This window comes from Meles meles, chromosome 2, assembly GCF_922984935.1.
Source record: "Meles meles chromosome 2, mMelMel3.1 paternal haplotype, whole genome shotgun sequence".
NCBI classification, from domain to species: domain Eukaryota; kingdom Metazoa; phylum Chordata; class Mammalia; order Carnivora; family Mustelidae; genus Meles; species Meles meles.
Genome location: NC_060067.1, coordinates 141,838,700 through 141,858,986, shown reverse-complemented (window position 1 = coordinate 141,858,986; position 20,287 = coordinate 141,838,700). Strand labels below are relative to the sequence as shown.

At 42.7% G+C, this 20,287-nt stretch overlaps 1 protein-coding gene across 11 annotated transcripts in view; it reads left to right on the top strand.

Annotated features, from left to right (window-relative positions):
* The window catches only part of TRIM2 (tripartite motif containing 2), a 161,387-nt gene that overhangs the window by 129,420 nt on the left and 11,680 nt on the right, over window positions 1–20,287 (top strand). For 10 of the 11 annotated variants that reach the window (XM_045994594.1, XM_045994578.1, XM_045994587.1 and 7 more), the window contains exons 7-10: window positions 11,357–11,460; window positions 11,687–11,854; window positions 17,711–17,879; window positions 18,962–19,032. In XM_045994594.1, the coding sequence (XP_045850550.1) occupies window positions 11,357–11,460; window positions 11,687–11,854; window positions 17,711–17,879; window positions 18,962–19,032 (512 nt within the window). The remainder of the gene's footprint in view (window positions 1–11,356; window positions 11,461–11,686; window positions 11,855–17,710; window positions 17,880–18,961; window positions 19,033–20,287) is intronic. The other variant, XM_045994618.1, reaches the window with a different exon arrangement.

Here is a 20,287-nt window from a genome sequence, read left to right as displayed (position 1 = left end):
TGCTAAAGAGGACCTACCAGATACCAGAGGCTTTGCCCTTGCCAAGGTCGTTTTGCCCTTTTTAGCAAGCTATTAAGATAGTTGGGAGATTCCTAAAGAATGTCACGTGTCCCACCTAGGAGTGGGGGTGGGGGAAGGTTGCAGGGTGTCAGCCTTTTGCTTTGTCCTCAGCCAGCCTTCTGTTCCCTCAGAGCTGTGGTGAGTTTCAAGCTTAATGCCTGGTATGCTGTAGCAGTTAAATAAATGAGAACTGTTGGTTTGCACAGGCAATGAAGGTCCTTAAATTTCCCTACTCCCTTTTCTTCTAATTTTTTTTTTTTTTTACCTTCCTGCTTCCCACTGATCTCCTGCATTGAGAACAAGCTCAGTGGGTCTGCTGCTCAATCAACCCTTTCCCCCACCTCCTCCCCTGACCTCCTCCCCCAGCCAAGTGATCCCAGCCTATTTCTCCAGGCAGTATGCCAAGTGGAAAAAGGCAAAGATCTGGGTCTGAATTCTAATTCTCCTTAACAGCTGGGCAAGTAGCTTACCTTTTCTGAACCAGTGCTCAGTTTACTGGTAGCTGTTCTTTTCCTGTTGCTATTAATTTTAATCTCCACCGGTGATTCTCACTTGACATACCTCTTCGGGTGTTTCCCCCCACCATATTGATTTTGAATCCCCAGCTCCCACCAGAGAAGGGGGTGTATGCTTTTCCCTCCTGCCCATTGCGAATTCACTGGTGATTCACTGGCACAGGTGAAAAGGTGTTTAAATGTTTAAACATCCGTAAAGAACTTAGAAAAGTGCCTGGCATATGGCACTGTGTCTGACCTTATTCATGAAGTAAAGATGGCTGTCTTAATTTGCCAGGGCTGTCGTAACAAAATTCCATAGACTAGGTGGCTTAAACAAAGCAAATTTTTTTTCTCACAGTTCTGGAGACTGGAAGTCCAAGATCAAGGTGGTGCCACAGTTGGTTTCCTCTGTGGCCTTTCTCCTGGTCTTCTAGGTGGCGGTCTTCTTGCTGCTTTGTCTTTACAGGGCTGTCCCTCTGTGTATGCAGAACCCCTGGTGTTTTTTTCTTTTCTTGTAAGAGATTAGGGCCTCATCATAATGGCCTTATTTTAACTTAATCATTTCTTTTAAGACCTTCTCTCCAAATGCAGTTACATTCTGAGGTACTGGAGGTTGGGACATATGAATTTGGGGGGTTCAGCCCAGACGTGAGGGCAGAAAGGAAAGCAGGTTTTCAGGCCTGTTTCTCCTTAACTTTATGTTTTAATCCAGAGCTAGCCAAAAGACACCACTCACAGTGCAATAATTTGGCTCAAAAAGCGTTTCTAGAGCACCTGGTGCCCTCTGCGCACTATGCCAGGTGATGAGAATCTAGAAATGGAAGAAACGAGATCTCGCTCAAGGAGCTTACAGTGTGGGTGATAGATGCATGACTGCTTGACTAAATGTGGTGTCGCTCCAGTCTCCATCAGACGTGTAGGAGGTGAGAGAATTCACCTGAGGCAGAACAAGGGAGTAAGAAATTTTTGGAGTGGTGGCGGGACAGCAGAGGAGAGACTGAGGCAGTGGGTGGGATTCGTTTTTAAAGAGGAAAGCTGAGGAGGTACAGGGATGTATGAACTCTTCCTTTTTTGGGGAGCCAGGCTGAGTTGTATGTAGCCCATTGGTCAGTTAGGGCCTCCAGCTGTTTTGAGGCTGTCTTGAAGTGGGTCATCTGAGAGGCGTGTCTGTATTCAGCCGGGTGCTCGGTTGCTCGCTGGGGCCCTTTCTGCCTTCCACCCCTCAAGCCTGTTGCCTAAAAGCGTCCTCTACCTTTAATACCATGGGTTAGAGGGTGGAAAGCTAGGAAAATGAGAAAAAATTTAAAGAAGGACACGAACAAAGAGGAGGAGATATCCAGGTTGACAGGTGGAAGTAGCACTCCAGGTCGAAGGACCAGTGCAAGGAGGAAAGGCGTGGTGAAGAGGAGTGAACTTGAGCGAGGTTTCTGAGCAACACATCCTGTGAGAAGATGCAGGGGAACAAAGGTCGGCGCCATGGAACGTGGGGAAGGCACTGGCTGGAGATGAGGCTGGACAAGTCAGTGTCGGAGCCCACTGCTCCCTGAACACCCTCTGGGCTTCCATACCAGGCACCTGGTCTCTGAATTCTTTCCCCAATTTTATCTTTTCCCCAAGTTCCACCTTCTCCTTTGGAGTCTGCTGTGATGATTACTCTTCATGCATGCGCCTTATTTCCCAGTAAGATCACAGATTGCTTGAGGTCAAAGATGATGTCCAACAATACCCCAAAGAATACTTGGCATAAGTACTTTATTCGTTTGAATAGGATCCAGTTGTGACCTTCCGCATGATTTAACTTCCCTCTCACCACTGTCAGGCCTCAGTGTTGAGGTCCAAGAACACACAGACCAGACAGCCCGGCGCTAAGCCCAAGGCTAGTCATTCACATGTATCCCCATGTCTGGAACTGTGCTACGCAATGTCAGGCAGACAGTGCTGGCCTTCTAAGAACTTGTCTTCTTGACGTCTGTACTGTAGGCTATAGCAGGTAGAGTTTATATTAATAATTAGAAGACTTTCAACTTTTTTTTTTACAGTTGTAACTTTATTATTTTTTTTAAAGATTTTATTCATTTATTTGCCAGAGAGCGTATGCACAAGCAAGGGGAGTGGCAGGCAGAGAGAAACAGAGTCCTCATTGAGCAAGGATCATGACCTGAGCCAAAGGCAGACACTTAACTGACTGAGCCTCCCAGGCATCCCTATAATTTTGTTTTCAAACTTTAAGTTTCTCTGTACAATTCAGCTTTTAGGTGCATTACAATAGAACATGCACAGTTTGGGGGATGCGTGGGTGGCTTGGTCGGTTAAGCATACAGCCTAGGACTCTTTGGCTAGGTCAAGATCTCTGGGTCAAGGGATGGAGCCCTGTTTTGGGCTCCACACTCAGCCAGGAGTCTGCCCCTCTCCCTGTGCCCTTCCCCCCAGTCACGGTCTCTCTCTTTCTCAAAGAAATAAATCTTCAAAAAACATAAGATAAAATACACCTTTAAAATGTTATTTAAAAAAAACCCGCACAGTTTGACCAGTCCCTTTGTGCTGTGTTGAAGCCTGCCACATGTAACCCAAAATTCACTGAAATTCAGCTATACACCTGGCAGGGTAACCGCGGTTCTACTGTTCCCTTAACTGGTCTCACACAGAGTCAAGGCACTCAATTTGTGCTTCAGGATGTATAGTTTTCATAATACATGTATGAGGGTTCATTCAACAACCATAAATAACATGCTGATTCTGTGTACTCATGAGAGTGAATCCTCACTTTCTGGGTGATGGAAGGGATTTTTCAGGGCTAAATCTGACTCCCATTTTCACCCTCCTCACCAATTAGCCAGCCCCCAAGTTAGATGGAACTCTGCTGTTGAGCACTTACTATGTGCCAGATACTTGGCTGGGTCGTGGTACAAAGAGGGATGAGATTCTGACTATGACTTAGAGGAGGCGACCGTCCAAAGGACACAGACGTGTACAAAAATGTACCTTCAGCATCAATCAAGACACAGATGCTGGAGTGGCAAGGAGTCCTGCCTGGAAGGTTCCCAGAGATAGCCTCTAAGCCTAAGCTGGCTCTGAAAGGGAGTGTCAGATGTAAGGGAAGAAAGGGTGCTTCAGATGAAGGGAGAGCAAGTGCAAAGGCAGAAGGGCGAGAAACTGAGTGGTTCAAGGACTGTAACCATCCTCTTGGAGTCTCAAATGAAATAGAAGCAGAGAGAAGGTTGTGTTTTCCTTGATAAGGAGCTTGAACTTTGGTCTCAGTCTCTGGGGAGGGCCAGGGAGATGGTTTCTGTAAGCTGAAGTGATGCTTATGCTCACTGGGGTTTGAGACCCATAGCCCCGTCTCTGGGGACGCCCTGAACTGGGAGATCCAGTGTGTGGCTTACTAAGTTGTTTATTTCCAGAGAGCCTGGAGGCATTCTAGGTCATGTAAAGTCTCCCCCAGGAAGCAGTAGTCCACTTGAGCTAATACAAGTGCCAGGGTTCAGAGTGTTTCAATGCAGTGGAGAGGAAATGGCCAATTTATAAAGGCTCAGGAAGGGGCGCCTGGGGGGCTCAGATCCTTCCTTTAAGCACTGCCTTTCGGCTCAGGTCATGATCTGGGTCATGATCCTGGAGTGCCAAGATGGATTCTCCCTCTGACCTTTTCCCCCACCCACTGTGCTCTCTCTCATTTTCTCTCTCTCAAGTAAATAAAATCTTAAAAATAAATAAATAAATAAGCAAACAAATAAATACATGCATGCTCCGGAAGAAGAGGGCAAGGCTCCGGGACCAGACTGAATTCTCGGTGTGTGACTTGTGCGCTGTAGGGACATGAGCCAGTAGAGTGAGTGGCAGTTAAGGCTGTGCACTCTGAAGCCGGCTGCCCTGGGTCCCAGCCCCCGCACTGCTCCTTCCTCATCTGTGCGGGCCGGGCTAGGTTTCTTCTCTCAGTGCCTCAGTGTCCTCCATAAAAGGGGTAGGAGAAGAACCACCTGCCTCCAAGGGGCTTCGCATAACAACTGGTACTGAATGACGCGCAGTCCACTTTAGAGAGGCAAAGGGAGGTAATACTAATTGACATTTATTCGTAGCTGTAGTATAGAAGTAAGAGTTAACCTAAGTCTTGAAGAACAGTCAAGACCTGAAAAGACTGACTTCCTCATTTAAATCTCCGCCTGCTATTTATTAGCTATATGATGTAGGGGAAATTATGTAACCTTCTGTGCCTCAATTCCTTTATCTATAAAATAGGGATGGTATTAAGGTGTACTTGATCTGGAAAGGATTAAAATAACATTTTAATATATGTAACATAATAACATATGTAAAATGTATTCAGAGAGTACAGGTGCATAGTAAGGACTCAGTAATTGTTGGCTGTTGTTGTTACTATTATCCTCATCAACCCAGGTAAGGATAGTCTGGAAAGGGGGCGGATTTCAGTTTTGATCAACCAGGCTGAAGTGTACCCTAGGCACTTTAGAGCGTAGGCTTGGAGCTCAGCAAAGAAACCAGGGTTAGAGATCCTTTTGGGAGTGAAATGTATAAGGAAGTTACTTTAAATCGTGAGCTGCAGTGTGGTTCAGGAGGGAAGGATGGGGAGCGGAAGAGAAGGAAGGACTAAGCGTTCCCTGAGCCAGGCTTTGTGCAGTCCATTTCTGTGTGGTGTCTTACTAAAAATCTTACTTAAAATCTTTGGTAGGAATGACACCCTTCCAGTTCCTAATGCCCCCACAGCAGAGAATACCTACCACAACATAGGAGGCACATGCTGGTGTGCACACCACCTCCTAACTCTGGGCTCCATGATCTCCTGTTAGCAAGCCGGACATCAGCCTTGAGGGGACCATTTACACTACAGAAGTGGGCGAGAGCTACAAGTCAGAGCTCTTCCCATGGTTCCTGCCCCTCAAGAGCCAAATTACCACAACATATAATTATCCCTCCTCCTGAAGAAATGGGGGCTCTGAGAGCTTTAGGGCAGGACCCGAGCCTCTGAGGCACCTGCCTTTATTTATTTATAAGATTTTATTTATTTATTTGACAGAAAGAGATCACAAGTAGGCAGAGAGGCTGGCAGAGATGGGGGGGGGGGGGGATGCAGGCTCCCTGCTCAGCAGGGAGCCCGATGAGGGGCTCAATCGATCCCAGGACCCTGAGATCATGACCTGAGCCGAAGGCAGAGGCTTAACCCACTGAGCCACCCAGGCGCCCCAACCCTGCCTTTTTAATCGTATTACGATTCCTCTTCATCTTAAATGTCTTTTAACTACCGTGGTTTTCCAAAGTTGAGAGATTTGATACCTCCCACGCCTGAAAACTGAATTATATGCCCACTGTGAATGAGTTACTGTGCTAACTCTGATACTGTGCTGGAAAACTCCTGAAGGAGCTTAGGGAGGTAGCTTAGAGCATCTGTTGATGAAACACCGGGATTATTTTCCCCTGCACTGTTAGAGTTTGCTGACTAGAAGCGGTGAGCTGGTTTTGTCAGCTACTGAAGAAAATCATTAAACAAAAGGGAAGCCAGAAGACGTGGGAGGGAGTGAAAGAATCACAGCTGAATTGTTTCAAATTATGTAATTCATACACCATACCTTAATGTGTCAGTGAGAAGAATGGAATGAAACAATCCTTGTATTCTTCGTATTCTAGTGGGCTTTCTTACAATGTAAGAGGCATGTCCTGAGTGCTAGGCACTGTGCTGGGGTATGGAGTGCAGCAGCAAACAGGACAGATGTTGCCCCTGCCCTCGGAGAACTAACGTTTAGAGAGAGACAGTTAAACAGTTAAAATGCCATGTGCTAAGGGATGGAGTTCCTAAAGGTTTTAGAGAGAAAGCATGAGCCATATGAGCCCAGAGGTAATCAGGAACCTGGTATTCTAAAGTCTAATTAGAACCTGGTATGCTAAAGTCTAATTAGAAAAAAGCAGGGGTGCTAGGGCACCTGGGGTGCTCAGTCCGTTGAGTGGCTGATGCTTGGCTTTGGCTCAGGTTGTGATCTCAGGGTCCTGAGATCAAGCCCTGCCTAGGATTTTGTGCTCAGCAGGGAGTCTCTGTTTGTCCCTTTCCTCTGCCCCTTCCCCCACTTGGCTTTCTGTCTCTCTGTCACTCTCTCTAAAATAATAAATCTTTAAAAAGGCAAACAGGGGAGAGGCCTGACTGGCCCAGTCAATAAAACATACAAGTCTTGATCTTGATCTTGGGGTCATGAGTTCAAGCCCCATGTTGGGTGTAGAGATCACTTGAAATTTAAAAAAAAAAAGGGGGGGGGGGGAATGTGTATAAGAGCAGGAGACCTGCGTTTTATTTTCTCTGTCTTTACTACCTTTGTGATATATCTAGCTTCATTTTCTCATCTATAAAATGGAGCAGTAATATTTGTCCTGCTAGCTCTTGGGGTTGTTCCAAGGAGTGCATTAGAGAATATATTATGAAAATGCTGTAAATATTACTGAACATTTTGTTTTTCCATGATGTAACGTGGGGTGTAATTTACTCCGTTGCTGATAATTCGCCCGTGCACTCACTCATTCGACAAATATTTGCTAAGCGCCTACTTGTTTGAAGAGCCTGTGTTAGACCCTGTTTTTTGCTTGAGTTCATCCTCTTGCATTATCCCATTTTGAGTATCTAGATTTGTTTAGCGTTAATTCTCCTATTAAGTTGGAGTGGGGGTGGGAGGAAATTCGCAGTTCTTGATCCTTATTTCAGTCCAGGGGCTTTCCTTGAGTGATCTTCTGGGGGCATGGGTGGAGGTGGCCGGGAGGAGCACAGATGAGAAGCCGTTGGCTTAAATACTCATTTCATGCTTCATGGGCTAGTTTAACATCTGGGAAAAACCAGTTTAATTATCTTATGGAATTGTTGCCAAATTGTTTATAATTACTTTTAACACTGGTGTTACTCATTTTACTAGCCAAAACATAACCACCAAATGAAATCTTGTACATCAACGTAGTCAGGAAAAGATTTTATAAGTCCTATGTGTGTATATGTTACATTTATATTCATTACAAAGAACTAGTTTTCTTTTGTAAGAATACTTCGGAGGGGGGACTTTTCTGTAGTCCGAACAGAATATACTAAAAATCTTGAAGAGTAAAGCATGATCCCAAATTATTTCTAACTTGTGGAATTTATTTTATTTTGGTCCCAACATACTTTATAAACAGCTGGGTTGTGGGCATTTCAGCATGATAATATGCTGTAGCTCCACATTATTACACACCATCAATATTTTTGAAGTTTAACTCTTAGTGAAGATAGCATTAGCTATCCCTCAAGAATATGCTGGTAGTTTTGTTTGATCTTCAGGAATAACACTATGATCCTGCTATGCTTAAAAACTCAAATAGATTTTTTAGAAAAATGATCAATACTTTCTGACAAGATGAAAGATACCCTTAAGAATCAGAAGGTATTGGGGCGCCTGGGTGGCTCAGTGGGTTAAAGCCTCTGCCTTCGGCTCAGGTCATGATCGCAGGGTCCTGGGATCGAGCCCCGCATTGGGTTCTCTGCTCAGCAGGCAGCCTGCTTCTTCCTCTCTCTCTCTCTGCCTGCCTCTCTGCCTACTTGAAATCTCTGTCTGTCAAATAAATAAATAAAGTCTTAAAAAAAAAAAAAAGAATCAGAAGGTATTATCAGTCATGCCAGCCCCAGCTGTTTGAATACTAAGCCATGTGGCTTAAAGATTTTTAAAAATAAGTATAAAATTGAAATGGCAGTGTTTGCTCTATTTAGCTTTTTCAAAAATATATAGTCAAGGGGTGTCTGAGTGGCTCAGTTGGGTAAGTGTCTGCCATTGGCTCAGGTCATGATCTCAGGGTCCTGGGATGGAGCCCCAAGTTGGGCTCTCTGCTTCTCCCTCTCTCCCTCCCCTCTGCTTGTGCTATCTCCCCTTCTCTCTCAAATGATTAGATAAAATCTTAAAACATACACACACACACCTGGACTAATAGATGTTCTTCCAACCCTGTGATTTTATTTATTCGTGGGGCAGCAGACTCAAGCTCTAGTTAAGTTGAGACCGAGAATAAGAGCTGGGCCAGCACCGTGGCTCTGGAGCTTAGTAGAGGCTGTAGAGTCTTTCCAACAGCGTGGTCTTCGGCAACAAGTTTCCATTGCTCTTGTGACCCGGTATTGGTAGGCACTGAGCATCTCCGTTCATTTCACACTGGGCAGAGTCTTCCTTCTCCTTGTTCCAGACGGTATTGACGTGGAGCCCAAAGAAATGTCTTCCCAAGTTTCGCCTACACTCAGAAATGTATGTTCATTTCTGCAAAGATAAAAGTGTTAGTATTTTTTGCTCATGTACATTCTCTCCTTCAACATTTGCAGAAGGAAAATGAAATCTTTTTGACTAAGGCACCCCTTAGCTTTTGCTAAAGCTCTATTCTCCCCATGGTTTTTCCCTTCCTTTCAAATATCAACCTGCTGCCTGCAGAGCCTTCTCTGAGTAGAATAGGCTTCTCTGAGCAGGTCAGACAAATGGTTAGATAAAAGAGGGCAACAGGCAGGTTTCTGACCCTGCCTGGGCCAGAAGGACAGCACCAGTGTCCATCTACCCTGTTCAGGTGTTTCTTAATCCCCTCCCCATTTTCAGTATTTCTTTCCCCTCCCAGTGTGTCCTCCAAGCCGTGGGTGCCCTTCCCATTTTACATAAGGAAGGACCTAGAACAGCCTGGGGTTTCTTTATGGAGGCACTTTTGTTTATGTTCCAATCTGAGCTGTAGGACCTTGCTTTTTTATTGTGTTTCTTTACTTGGTCCTTAGTTCTTCCTCTTGCTCATAACCTCTTGCTCATAACAACATTTGTTTTTTATCAAATGTTCCTGACAAATTAAGTCTCATTCTTGAGAAACTCTTGACCTTGCCCCCCACTACCTTTTTAAAAGTATGCATTTGGGGCACCTGGGTGGCTTAGTTGTTAGGTGTCTGTCTTCCGGCTCAGGTCATGATCCCAGGGTCATGGGATCGAGTCCCACGGCAAGGAGCCTGCTTCTCCTGCCTGCCACTCCCCCTGCTTGTGTGCTCTCTCTCTCTGAAAAATAAATAAAATCTTTAAATATATATAAGCTGAATTCAGACATAGCAGGAATGCCCAGGAGCTAATAAATACCATGTTGGCCCATGCCTCCCTTAAGAGTTCAACACCCCTTCCCCTGCCACCAACAGACAGCAACGTGTCATTTTAAGAGAATGTTAGCTGTTACCATAAACGAGCTTACTGTAGGATTCTACGAAGATCAAGTATAAAAGATGATCTCTTCTGATACATTTGAAATCAAATAGAACTCGTTCTTCCACAACGTGGAAGATGTTCTTTTGAGAATCTGGATCTCAAACTTTTCTTTTGTGTTAGTAAGAGTAGATGAGACATAGAGGTGCTAAGTAAACTTGGCGGAGTCCTGGATTTCGGTAAAACAGCAAACTGCCCTGTGGATCGGGTTGAAGCCGGTAACCAAAGCATTCACTGGACTGATCCAAGCTGTAGACTAAGAAGTGTAGCTGCAACTTTTCCCCCAGATCCTTTGTTTGCCTTTAAATTTCCTTGCCTCTCTTCCTTCAGGGAGGCAGATTGGAGGCTTGTCCTCCCCCTCCCCTCCAGTGGCTGCCTCTAGAGTAAGCCCTTTCCTTGTGGCTTACCCCATGTCTCGGAGAGTCTGTCTTTGCTGTACATCAGGCAGATGAACTTGGGTTCGGTTACATGGTGAGGACCAGGTGATCCAAGTAAGATGTTTCTGCCCAGCAGTTCTGCTGTCAAGTTTATTCTGAGCTGAATTCCATTGCCATGTCACTTCCTAAGCCCACAGATCTGTTTGAGAAGAGTCTAACCATTTCTGAGCAGTGCATAAGCCCGTGTCTGATGCCAGCCACCATCGGTGTGCCTACGGCACCGCATTCATGCCTAGAGCCAAAAGATCACATTGATCTTTGGAGTAGGATAAAAAAATGAAATGATAGGGTGAAATGAAATGATAAAATGAAATGATAAAAGTGCCCCCCAAAAAGCTGAGATGTAGCTTTTTCCCTATAATTGTGAAAATCGAAACCTCCTTCCTGGTCCCTTCTGAGCAAAGCTCAGTCTGTTTCTGTACCTTAATATTTACATGGTCCTGTTGAAATAAGTTGCAAATACTTGTTTTGAAACAAAAAGAGACACCTGTTAACCCATAGACGCCCTGGCTTTTTTCTTCCTCCTGCCTCATCTCTCATTGAAAAGCCTAGTATGGATGAGAGTATTGTTGGATTAATAATCTTCCCTTCCCTTTTTGTATTTATTTAATCCAGAAAGCGCTATGAGATACTGAGTCTTTGAAAATAATGCATTAGCTAATCATTACATGACCATCAGCCTGCTAGTTTTATAACATCTGAGGCCCTGTGGTTTGTTAAATGTACTGAAAGCTTCCAGAAGCTGCTGAGCCAGAGGGTGGGGTTTCAGCAAAACTAAAATAAGGCCCTCTGCTGTTGCATATCATCGATTGTAGTACTAGGTTTTTTATTGTTTGTGAAATCGTACATATATTTTAATATGATTATTAATATAATATTAAAATAATATGTAGTTACAGCTTAAGACAAGATTGCATTTGCCTAAAAGTGATTTTTACAAAAACTTTATTGGTCTGGAAGAGATGTTTAGGAGCCTATGCATTAGGTCATGGTGGGAGAGGTGCTTTTTTTTTTTTAAGTATAATTTAAAAAAATACATTCTCAGGTTACCTGTGGAAGCCTGGCTAATTCTCTTGAAGAAACGGGAAGATCTAATTCTCTGTTGCTTAATCTCTGTGGTTTTATAATTTGTTTCTAGGTACCAAAGGAAGAAATAAAGGAGAATTTACAAATCTCCAGGGGGTAGCTGCATCTACAAGTGGAAAGATACTAATTGCAGATAGCAACAACCAATGTGTACAGGTATGGCCCCTCATTATATACCTTTCTGTGCATATTTTCCTACTTACAACTTCAGATCTACAGTACAAAGAAAGAGAGAGAAGCCTACAATTGTGTATAGGCTTTTCTTCATATGGGATTTGCCTGTCCTGGCCTGTAGTACCTATGACGGGCGTGTTCTTGACTGTTTCTTCCTCACTCATTTCTGCGCAAGTTCACGGTCCAAGGAATGTCATCTGTTTTGCAGATATTTTCCAATGACGGCCAGTTCAAAAGTCGGTTTGGCATACGAGGGCGCTCTCCTGGCCAGCTGCAGCGGCCCACAGGAGTGGCTGTGCATCCCAGCGGGGACATAATCATCGCAGACTATGATAATAAATGGGTTAGCATTTTCTCTTCTGATGGCAAGTTTAAGGTAAGATTAAGCTGCCAGGTGGCTGCTAAACAGTAGAGAGAAGAAATAGGAACTATAAAGATGAACTTTGACAATTTCTCTTATACAAAGACCTGTTCACATTGTTCCATCTAACTTTTATGGAGAGGAACAGTGATATTGTCATAAATCTTATACATAGGAAATAGCGGCTTCATTTCATCGAGCCGTTAGGTTGCTCAGTCACTTTCTTTTTACGTATAATCATATTTACCTAAATGTAGTGAAGAATAGTCGTTAGAAAAGGGTATCGAAGGGGCCATTGGTATCTCCCCACTTAACCCACAGATTGGCATGTTTGAAGTTGCCTTCTACTGTCTCAGGCCTGTGATAGAGGATGATATGAGAGAACCAGAATTGTAAGACCTGGTTTGTATCTTTGAAAAACCTACAAGCCTCTTGAGGAAAAACGACACCAGAATGACACAGAACAATTTGTGTCAGCCTCGAATCAGTCATACATTGTTTGGTGCAATCTGAAAACCTAGTGGTGAAATGTGTAAATGGGAATTGGGAGGACAAGAAAATGGCGGCTGGCAGCACAGAGAAAAGGGGAGTTTGGTTGTACTTTGGGGGGGGGGGTCCCATCACTTGACATATTTGCTATTGTCCCCAGCATCATCTCTTTCTTCAGCAAGTCACTGAGGAGTAGAGAGCCCGCTAGGGGTACCAGGAATCTCTCTTGTGAGGTGTCCTCCAAGAATATTATCATGCAGCCTGTTTCTGTTGTTCTCACGAAGATTATGAGACACTTTGTCAAACATGTTTTCGAAGTCTGGAAGCACCTTGCCTCCCGTATCGCCCTGTCCAGCCTGCTAGAGGCTTCTCATGAACTTGCACTCAGACAGATCAACCCTTTGGAATCCTAGGTCTGCAACTCACGAACTACTGATACAAGTACCCTGAGCCTTGATAGTCTCCTATGTCAAAGTTGGATTAAAAAAATATGTATTTTATGGGATTTGGGTAAGGATTACAGATTTATTTTTGGATTTTATATTGCCTTCTATGAAAAAGGCATCTGCGTCCAGTAACCCCGTCCAAAAAATGAATTCTGTTTGATCAGCTGTGATTTGGACTCCAGGACTTGCCAGCACTTGGTCAGAACTTCCTTTTCCATCTGTTCAGAGATTGATGCTCTTCATAATCTGTTTTGGAATCCTGAAGATGACACGAAGTTCACTCGGTAGTTTCTTTTTGGAGGAATTTATATTTCCCTTTTTAAAGTTGTTGGATCACTACAGTCACCCCCTCATTTTTATTAAAACAAGTTACTTCCATTATTACTAACCCTCAGATGGGAGCCTCTGTTTTACGTGGGGCAGCATCTTTTCAATCTAGGAGACTCAAAAGCTGTAGTTTCTAATTCCGCCATATTCTTCAATTCAGGTGCCACACAATCCTTCAACTGCCCTTGAGGTTTTTTTTTCTTGTTCCACAACAAATTTGATGACTCCATATGATGGCCACGTACACAGAAAGGTCTCTTGCCTTTCTAGATCTCTAACTTCCTCCCCTTCTTTTGTGTTTTTGTAATTGTATTTGTAGTAAGACATACTCAAATACAACAGCTTTAACATGAACAGAAGGAGAACTATTCAACAACATCCGTCTAATTCGGAGACAACCCATTTCCTTGTGTTACATACTCTAGCAAAATCATGACCTGTCTCTAACTTCATAAACGAATGCTAAAACAAGTATAAAGGCAGCAGTTTTATGTCTAATATACTGAAATATTTTATATCTACTATATTAAGAAATTTTGAAACTGGAGTTTTATATTTAGGAGAGAAGGGCTTCCTGAATTACACATTTTTCATTCAATTGTTGGGTAGTCTATATGAAATAGACTAAGCTGGGAGATCAGACCCTCACAGTTGGAATACTGTTGTAGTAACTGGAATAAACAAGAACATTTGTGCCCTCTAGAGGATGGATAAGGTAGAGTTTCAGCATACCCTTTTCTTTTCAGTAGACGTTGATTGGGGGTGAAAGGATAGCAAGTAAAAATGCTTTAATACTGTAATGGGAGCTCATCCAACTGACCATTTGCTTGACCATTTACTGAAAGATACTTATTTTCTTTTCATGGCATTCAGTAAAATTAAACACGTGCTCAGAAAGACAAAACCTCAACACAAAGGTGGATTCTTTGTGTTTGTTCCTAGTTAGTTCTAGAGACATTACCGCTTATCCCCTTTTCTTTCTTCTACTCACCAAATTCTTAGCCCTAATTTTCATTCCTCTTTGCTTCTGATTTTTTCCTTGTCATCTTTTCTGTCGATTTACATCTTCCGGCCCATCCCAGGAGCCTTTTATAACCCTGGAACAGACACAGAGGCCCCAGCATATCCTAAAATATCTCATCTCTTCCTTCAATTTAAGGATTTACTTGTTGAGTTAGATACTTCTATTTACCTGTTTCAAAGTCAGGGTCTAAAATACCTCTGCTCACTATTGGGTTTAAGACGGGACACGTTGTCAGGCCAAATGCAGTAACTCTTAGTTTCACATTCACACGAACATGGTAAAATCTGGTGCAGCTACATTGGCAGTGATGAAGGGAAAGTAGCAGAAAAAGAGGTTTGCACTCAGCACCTCAGGTTTTCTGCCCTTTTTTTTTTCTTTTAAGACCTGTTCTAGTTCTTACTGCATGATGGAATGGCAACAGTCCTTTATTTTCTGTCTTTGTTCTACGTAATTGCCATCTATTTGGTATTATATGACTGAGTCATTCTAAAGTATAGCTAGTGTTCATAGTGTTAGGTGGTAATAATATTCTTGCTGTAATAATCAGAGGGTCCTCACTTCCTTTTGATCTCAACTGACATATCTTCCGTTGTAACATGAAAGAATACAATTTCTTTACAGATCATTATGGTACAGCCTCTTTGATCTCTGAGCTAATTTACAAAGTCAGAATCAAATTTATATAACAGATTCCCTTGGAAGAATCCCATTGTTTCCTTCCTAAGTAAATGTGTCTCTTTGTACTCAAGACAACAAATTTGAATCTCATCTATAAGCTTATAAGAATGAAAAATCACACACGGTCTGAACTTCCACTATGAAAAAGTCCCTGTCCCTTTCTCCATACCCTCTTTCTGCACATACCTGCATGTCTCTGTTAACAGTTGAGCGGCAGATATGACAGCAACGGAATGGGTGGAGAGAAGGAGATTTTTGCCGTCTGCTGTGCTTGGTGCACTGTCCTTCAGAATCTGCATGACCCAGGAGGTAAATGCAATAGCTACCATTTTACAGATGAGAAAATTGAGGTTCCAACTGGCAAAAGAGTAAATTTGGCTCTGAAATTTTGATCCTGGGTTTGAATGAACTGTGGTATCATAAAAGGAACTAGGAAATCAGGAGGTACTAATTTGGTTTTTTTGTTTTTTTTTTTAAGTGCTGGAAATGAGATAAATTTGGCTTAATACTGGTTGTAAAATAGGTCAGAATTAAAGATACAGATTTGAGACTCTTACACACAGAGGTGAAAGTTGATGCCATTGCATAAATGAGGTCTTAGAAGAAGTGTAGAAAATTACGCTGTCCAGTTTGGTAGCCGCTAGCCACAGTGGATGCCGAGTTCTTGAAATGGGACTGGTCTGAACTGAGCTGTGCTATGCATGTGAAATACACACTGGATTTTAAAGACTTAGTTAAAAAAATGTAAAATATGTCATCAGTAATTTTATTTTTATTTTATTTACTTGACAGAGAGAGAGATCACAAGTAGGCAGAGAGTCTGGCAGAGAGAGAGAGAGAAGCAGGCTCCCTGCTGAGCAGAGAGCCCGATGTGGGACTCGATCCCAGGACCCCGAGATCATGACCTGTGCCGAAGGCAGCAGCTTAACCCACTGAGCCATCCAGGCGCCCCTGTCATCAGTAATTTTAATATTGACTACCTTCTGAAATGATAACTGTTAGATATGTTAGGTCAAATACAATAGATGATTTAAATACTTCTCCCTTTTTTTCTTAGTTTTTTCGGTGTTGGTTACTAGAAAAATTTAATTACAGATATGGCTCCTGTTATATTTCTACCAGGCAGAGAGAGAAAATAAGAGAACTAAAACAGAACCTATGGATATGTAAATTTGGGGGGGATTAAAAATTTTAATTTAAAAAGTAATACATGCAAATAGGTTTTTAAAATAGCCCTACTGGGGTGACTGGGTGGCTCAGTGGGTTAAAGCCTCTGCCTTCATCTCAGGTCATGATCTCGGAGTCCTGGGATGGAGCCCCACATGTCCTGGGATGGAGCCCCACATCGGGCTCTCTGCTCAGCAGGGAGCCTGCTTCCCTTCCTCTCTCTCTGCCTGCCTGTCTGCCTACTTGTGATCTCTGTCAAATAAATAAAATTTAAAAAATAAATAAATAACCCTACAGATGAGCATCAAATGAAAAGTAAGAGTTTCTCCTGCCACGAGTAGTACTGGCTTCTTTTTCTCTTCCAGGAGTATATATACAGACATAAACCCATTTAAATCAGGCGGGCTCAGACTATACCCACTGTTCAGGACCTTGGTTTAATAATACGTTTGAGGAAGCATTTATAAAAACACGCAGAGATCTACTCTACCCTCTAAGCCTCAGTGCCTAGGAGAGCGGCGGCTCTTGCCTCCTCGTCACTGGGCACTCGGTGTGGCTGCTCCCTCCCCTTGGGTGCTCCTTCTCCTTCCTTGTCAGTAGTGACCCATCCTATTAAGTTTTTGTTCTCTTTGGCTTCTGACATCGCCTGTTTGAATTCTCCCAAATCTCCCAAATCAGGCACTTTAAAAAGGACCCAGTGACTGTATTTTTCTCTGTAATATGACAGAGACATCCTCGAGGGTAGGGGCTTGGCATTGCCTACTCAGTGCCTGCAATCGTCAGCCACAGAGTTGGTGCTCCGTTAGTGTTCATAGCATAAGTAAATAAATGGGTGTATGAGTAAAATATTTCTTTGTAATGTTGCTATAAAAGTATATAAACAGGCATTTGTATCGTCTACTCAGAAAAATGAATAAGATTTAAAATGCATATGGTATGTGTTTGAGAGAAATCGAATGCTTTTCTCCCATCTTAAAATACTGAAAACCGGAACTATTCAATCATCATGGTTACCCTAAATAATACTAGGCTCTTGAAGTCAATATATTCAGCAAATATTTGTTGAGTCCCTGTTGGGCACCAGGAAGTACTCTAGGCTCTAAGTACACGGTAATGGATAAAACGGACATGATTCCTGCCTTCATGAAACTTAACACTGGTGAAATCCAGTGGTGATTCTGATATTAATTATGATCCCAATAATGACAATGATAGCTTCCCTTTAATGACTGCCTAATACAGGCTATATTATACACTAAACACCTTTTGACATTGTTTTACTTGTACGTATTCCAAAAATGCCACTGGTAGTTACTGAAGTCTTTTTTTTTTTTTTTAAGCACTTTTTGATGTATAAGGAATCCAAAGCTTGAGGAAATCAAATACACTTGTGCTATTCTAGGTGTGTCTAAAGCAAGAGACAGGTATAGAATGTCTCCCTCCTCCTGATCCTGTGATCTTTTGCTAGACCACACTGCATCTCTACAGGGGAACTGTGACCTCAGCTAGGGGGATTCAAGAACATTTTTGGTGGTGATCCCCTTAAAAAGTAAGGATTTTGCATAAATCTTAGTAGCAGATAATGGACGTGACAAAAACAGAAGCCCATGACCTGTGAAGAAGCCCATGAGTAGTTGTCCACCCCCATTTGAATATTCAGGTACATTTGCACTAAAACAGATGTCTGCCTTCATGTTCCATAGTGTTTTAAACCTCCTTCTCTGTACTTGTTTCTAACAGACAAAAATTGGATCTGGAAAGTTGATGGGGCCCAAGGGAGTCTCTGTGGACCGCAACGGGCACATCATCGTGGTGGACAATAAGGCTTGCTGCGTGTTTATCTTCCAGCCAAATGGGAAGATAGTCACCAGGTTTGGTAGCCGAGGAAATGGGGACAGGCAGTTTGCAGGTACACTCGATGGTAATATGTAAACCCCCTTTTTTATGCTTCTTCTGCTCACATTTGCATGATGTTGGAGCATGTGGAAGATGCCTCAATCCCCAGTGTGTTTGCCGGTTTTGGGAAAGACACTGGGGATGAAATCTAAGGGAAAGCATGGTGGGATGCTTCTCAGTGACTCTACCCCGCAGTAAGTCGGGCTGCAGGCCATGTGTGGTTTCTGTTGGCAGCCGCGTGCAACTCAGAAGTCTGATCTTTGAATATTAGTATTAAGTAAAACATAAATTTTAAGATAAATATTTTAAAAATAAAGATGTTTGACAAATAGTAGTGTTCTTCCTAATTTTCCCTAGCTGTAGCTTTGTCTAAAGAGCTTCTGGATGAGAATTTTTTTCACCTTAGGTGATGATAGGAGAGCAGAACTTTAGAATGTTCAGGAAGGGCAGTTCTGTTACCTCTCTTTTTGGTGTAGCCCTTTTGCAAGCACAAGCTGCTTAGTTTTTCACATCTGCAAGAAGAGGCTGAAAGCAGGTTATTATGTTTTCTTTTTGAAAGGATGCTTTTGGCATTTGACAACAATTTGCATCATCTTTTTTTGTGTGTGTGCTTTGTCTCCAGTGCTGCCAGGTTCTGAATGTCACCCCAAATTACCGAGTATGGGTTTCTGCTCTACTTTTTAAAAAATATTAAATATTGGAGTCTTTCCCAGGACCAAGAATCACCACATCTTTCCTCGGGGACCTGAGGGCCCTGAAAGGATTAAAGGGTCCTCAGGGAAGCTGGCAGACGTGACTTTCAGATGGTGGCTTGGAGGATGAATTCTGATGCTTACTGCTCATTCCACTTCATTAGGGCTGCTGGTGCTCTCAGCTTGCTCTAAAAGAAGCCAGAGTGGACAGTCCCAAGTGTAGAAGGGTAGAGGACCCAGGGGATCTCGAGCCAGAGTTCTGGCTGAATAATCTTTCAAGAACGGAGACTGTGATTCTTTGTTCTTTCTTAAGTCTCAAATAGGTTAAATTGTGTCACTGCTGTGTTGCTATAATCATTTTTATCGTTACAGTCGTCACTTATTTTTTTCACCTTTATTGCAGGTCCCCATTTTGCAGCTGTAAATAGCAATAATGAGATTATTGTTACGGATTTCCATAATCATTCTGTCAAGGTACTATCAGCACATCAATTACTGTTATCTTCTAACTGCTTTTATTGGGAAATCAATCAGAGAAAATAATATAATAATGATATATATGCACAGGAACTAAAGGAATTAACCTCAAAGAGTAGATTTTGCTTCTCCCTGAGGTGCAGGTTTTAATTTGGACATACAGACTTCGGAGAGTCAGAAAATTGAACAAAATAGGGTGGTTGGTGAGTTTCTTAATTTGAAACGGGCGTAAATGGTGATGACTACAGAATGAAATTTGAAAAAGCAGTCACTTAAACTTAGGCAGAACTTTCTGAAGCTTCATATTTTGTGGCTATTCGATAAATTAAAACTAGATCATTTTTTAGTTATCTGCACCATAATGCCTTTCAAACAAAATTAGATATTAGGATTCTGCTACAACCAGAGTTGGGGAGGGAAATAGCCCCAGTATACATTCCTACAGCTATTTCATACTTAGCCCTCACACAGTATGGGTGTTCCCCAGAATACAGTGCCCATTCAGCTCCCTGGAACAGTGTGGTACATCTTCCTTACTAGGTATGGAGGGGGGAGGAAAAATTTGATGTTTGTTATGATCCAGTCAGGACATATAAAAATGAATCAGAACAGATTTGTCATTTTACTGAAATGAGGAAATGTTTCGTCACATTTTAGACCACGATTCTCAAGGTGTGGTGCATGTTCCCCTGAAGGGACGCCAGGGGGCACGGACCAAGCACTGGCAGGCATTTTTATTTGGAGAGTTATATGTTTATTTTTAGGGTTACCTTCTATTCACATTAAGTGGTACTGGTTTACTCTTACAGAAATGATAGAAAGTTTTCCTTGTAAGTAAATTTTTTTACATTTTTTTAAGTGAGGCTTTTTTTTTTTTTTTTAAAGCTTTTATTTATTTGTCAGGGAGAGAAAGAGCGCGCACGGGAGCATAAGCAGGGGGAGCGACAGATCCAGGGAGAAACAGGCTCCCCGCTGAGCAAGGAGCCCATTGCAGGACTCAATCCCAGGACCCTGAGATCATGACCTGAGACGAACGCAAACGCCTAAGCGACCTAGCTACCCAGGCCCCTCTAAAGTGAGGCATTTTTAAAGGAAGGATAATAAGGAAACAGCAGAGGTGATACAGGCCAGTGACTGAAGTTTGCATTTAGAGACAACCATTGGGCAACCAAAGTAAAAAATAGTTTGTTCTTGTCGATAACCGGAATAGCTATGTAGGGATGAGATTATGCCCATCTCCCTGAGTCCTTCA